This window comes from Chrysochloris asiatica, unplaced genomic scaffold, assembly GCF_000296735.1.
Source record: "Chrysochloris asiatica unplaced genomic scaffold, ChrAsi1.0 scaffold00272, whole genome shotgun sequence".
NCBI classification, from domain to species: Eukaryota; Metazoa; Chordata; class Mammalia; order Afrosoricida; family Chrysochloridae; genus Chrysochloris; species Chrysochloris asiatica.
In genome coordinates this window covers 390,220-393,940 of record NW_006408790.1, presented here as the reverse complement: position 1 = coordinate 393,940, position 3,721 = coordinate 390,220, and the positions used below count along the sequence as shown (strand labels likewise).

The 3,721-nt window shown below is 49.5% G+C and overlaps 1 protein-coding gene across 1 annotated transcript in view; it reads left to right on the top strand.

Annotated features, from left to right (window-relative positions):
- Positions 1 to 3,721, top strand: part of STARD13 (StAR-related lipid transfer (START) domain containing 13) — a 175,183-nt gene that overhangs the window by 156,379 nt on the left and 15,083 nt on the right. The window contains exon 8 of the mRNA XM_006874365.1: positions 2,721 to 2,919. Within this exon, the coding sequence (XP_006874427.1) occupies positions 2,721 to 2,919 (199 nt within the window). The remainder of the gene's footprint in view (positions 1 to 2,720; positions 2,920 to 3,721) is intronic.

Here is a 3,721-nt window from a genome sequence, read left to right as displayed (position 1 = left end):
AATCATTTGTCTTGCAGAAATCTATCATTCATTCTCCAGCATCATTTCTATCACCAAGTCCAAATTTTCCAACTACTGGTCCCTCCTCTTTGCTCCCTACAATAGATGACAGCCTAGGAAAGCCTGTGGGCAGTTCTACTCTGTCACGTGGGGGCACTGTGGGAATCAGCTTAGTGGCAGTGGGCCTGGGTTGGAGTCTTTCTGAAGCTGACTGTGACATCTTTCTCCCGAGGAGCTGGTGTTGGGTACTAACTGCTGATCTTTCAGTTAGCAGCCAAGTACTTTAGCTATTGTGCCCCCAGATAATGGGCGTAGACAAATGGAAGTCCTCACTGGAGCAAAGTGGTTTGACATCTGGAATTTCCCTCATGCTTCCTTCCCTGGCTACCGCTCTACACTGTGGAAATGATGGTCCATTTTGACATTCTCCCCAGTACTGTGGAACCATACTAAGCTAACGCCCTTTGTGTTTACTATCTGTGTCCACAAAGTCCCTACAGGGGAGCGTGTGGGATCCCTGCAGAGGAAGATAAAAGTCCTCAATGGGTTACCTAAACCTTTTGCAATTCCTAAGTACTTTCTGAAAGGAAGGACTACTAGAAACAATTTGTTTTTAAGGGAGAATAGGGCTGATGATCTGGACCTTGGAGTTACAGCGATAAGCGCTGGAGTGCAGAAGCCTTACTAGGAATTCTGGTTCTGTTGGCCCCGCACTTGCGCACACATGTGAGCAACTATAGCATCCCGCCTGAGATGCATTCGACACGTGCCCAGAAACTTGAGGATGTTTTGGGTGCTTGAACCCCCTCCCTTGCTGTTGATACAGTTTGAGAGAACTTGTTGGGAAGAGCCGTCAAGTCTGTTCCGCCTCATAGCAAACCTGTATAGGGTTTTCAGGGAGCAGCTGTGGGCTTGAACCATCAACCTCGTGGTTCAAACCAACCTCGCAGTTCAGTGCTTATCCTACAGCACCACACAGGAGAACTGTGCTGCTTCCCTTTTGTCACAAGAGCCCAGAGTGCTCATGTGACATCAGATCTCAGGCCCAGGGTGTCCAGGGAGACTTCTACAGGCTCAGGGAGGGTCCAGTGGTCCCCTTAATGGTCAGCACCCACCTGTCTGACTTCTCGGGAGTGTCCCTGCCTTGATTGGTACCACGACTTCCAGTGGTCCAGGCTGATGGAGTGTGATGCGTAGCAACTGAATCTCTTGTTTCTGGGAATTCGACTTGAGTAAGATGGTCCTGGTGTGGCGCTGCTAGTTAATGCGCTGGACTGAAAGGTTGGTTTGAACTGTGGGGTCAGCGGTTCAAGCTCACCAGCAGCTCCTCAGAAATGCTATACAGGGTCGCTGTGAGTCGGAACTGACTCGATGGCACTTCACAGCAACAACAGGATGGTGCTGTAGGGTAAGACCTGGCTGCTAACCACAAGGTTGGCGGTTCAAACCTACCAGCGGTTCTGAGGGAGAAAGGTGTGTCCGTCTGTGTCCCTAAAGCTGCCAGTGTGGAAACCCTACAGGGCAGTTCTGTCTGTCCTGTGAGCTCATCAGCTAGCTGTCCAAATGGACTTGAGAGTGGGTTTGGAGTTTGACTTCTGGTTTCAAGTGGCCGACACACGGTCAGCTGCTGGCCATCTTTGAGTAAGCACTGCTGTTTCCTTGGTGGGGTCAAAATCCCACTTGTAAGCGATTTGGTTGCTATGCAATATATGATTTGTATCAGCCGTGACTGAACCGGTTCAAACCTATTCGAAACCCCACTTTGTACAATCGGGGAGATGAGAGAAGCAGACATAGGGGTCAGGAGACTGAGCAACTCACACTCCACAAACATTTAGAAATAAGCCCACCTTTCCAGGACTCCCACAAAAGCTCATTCTGTGGATGTCCTAGTCAGTTCTCTGGTGCTACTGTAACTGAAATGCCACAAGTTAGGGAAGAGTCTTAAACACCCAGAAACTTACTCTCCCACAGTTCAGGGGGCTGGAAGGCCAGCATCAGGGTGTAGGCTCTAGAGGTAGGCTTCTCCTGGTCAGCTCCGGGGCTCGGGTGGGAATCTGTCTCAACTTCTCTGGCTTTTCCTGGCAATCTATATGGCTTTTAGTATTGTTTGCTTTTATACCTAGTCGGCTCCGTTTGTATTTCCAAAGTGATTGGTTTAGAACACACCGACACTCATATGCCGTCATTCACCTACCAAAGATAGTCCTGTTTTCAGGTGGGATTACGTCCACAGGTGTAACCAGACCAAACCCGTTGTTGGGAGCTCATTCTGGTTCATAGTGCCTCCACAGGCTGGCATTCTGCAGATTGCAAGGTCTTTCTTCCTCAGAACTACCGGGTTTGAGTTCAAGCTGCCAATGTTTTGTTTAGCAGTTTAAGAGTTTCTACTCTTGGAGGAGCTGCTATCATGCTCATGGGTACTGGGCAAAGACTCATCCGTACTTGTTGGAAGAATAACAGCTACAGTGTGGATCCGAATCAACTCAACAGACTTACAGATCACAAAGCACATCCACCTACTTGTCGTTTAATCGCCCCAACATCTATCTAATTTTACAGGAGGGGCGCTGAGAGTTCAGAGAGCTAAGCTACTCGATCCCAGGATGCTGGTTTCGATGCAATTCTGCACCTTCTCCAGGACCCAAGGTGCACAGCCTGGGAAGAAGGTTTTCTGGGGACAGGTGGGCTGGCTGACACCGGTCTATGGCTTGTTGCAGGTGGGCCTTTTCCGGAAGTCAGGAGTGAAGTCCCGGATCCAAGCCTTACGCCAGATGAACGAGAACTTCCCCGAGAACGTCAGCTACGCAGACCAGTCAGCATACGACGTGGCGGACTTGGTGAAACAGTTCTTCCGGGACCTCCCGGAGCCGCTGTTCACCAACAAGCTCAGCAACACCTTCCTGCACATCTACCAGTGTGAGTGCCAAGGGTGCAGAGGGGCCGTCCCTGAGGGTACAGCACGTACACACTCGTTCCACGGAAGAAATGCCTGGCAATCTGCTTCCCTAGGAAGCCTTCCGGGGACAGTCCTGATGCCCCTCAGGCTTGACTCCAGAGCCCCCCAACAACCGTGTCTTCTTACCCACGTGCTTTAGAAAGTTCTGCCCCAAACGGTTTCCAAGGCCTTGGACCCTGCCCCAGCTCTCCCCTACGGGGAGGCTGGTGGGTTTGAACTCAGCCTTTAGCTGAGCCACTAAACACTGCACCACCAGGGCTCCTTATATGTAGTGATGCTGTTAAGTGCCAGTGAGTCATTTCCGACCCTATATAGGGTTTCCAAGGAGCAGCTGGTGAACTTGAACCACCAATCTTGCAGTCCAAACATTAACCCAGAGCACCACACCAGAACACTCTTTCTCCCTCTCTCTGTGTATATATATATATATCTTTTATATGTTGTTGTTAAGTGCCCGCGAGTCAGTTCTGAATCCTATATAGGGTTTCCAAGGAGCAGCTTGTAGCTTTGAACCACCGACCTTGTGGTTAATAATCCAGTGCTTATCCTACAGCAGGGCTTCCTATATCTGTATATATTTATATATAGATATAGGGTGGTAGTTATGTGTCATAAAGTTGGTTCCAAATCATAGCGACTCTGCATAGAGTTTCTGAGGCTGTAAATCTTTACGGGAGCAGAAAGCCTTATTTTTCTCCCACAGAATGGCTGGTAATTTCAAACTGCTAACTTTGAGGTTCGCAGCCCTATTCGTAACCACTA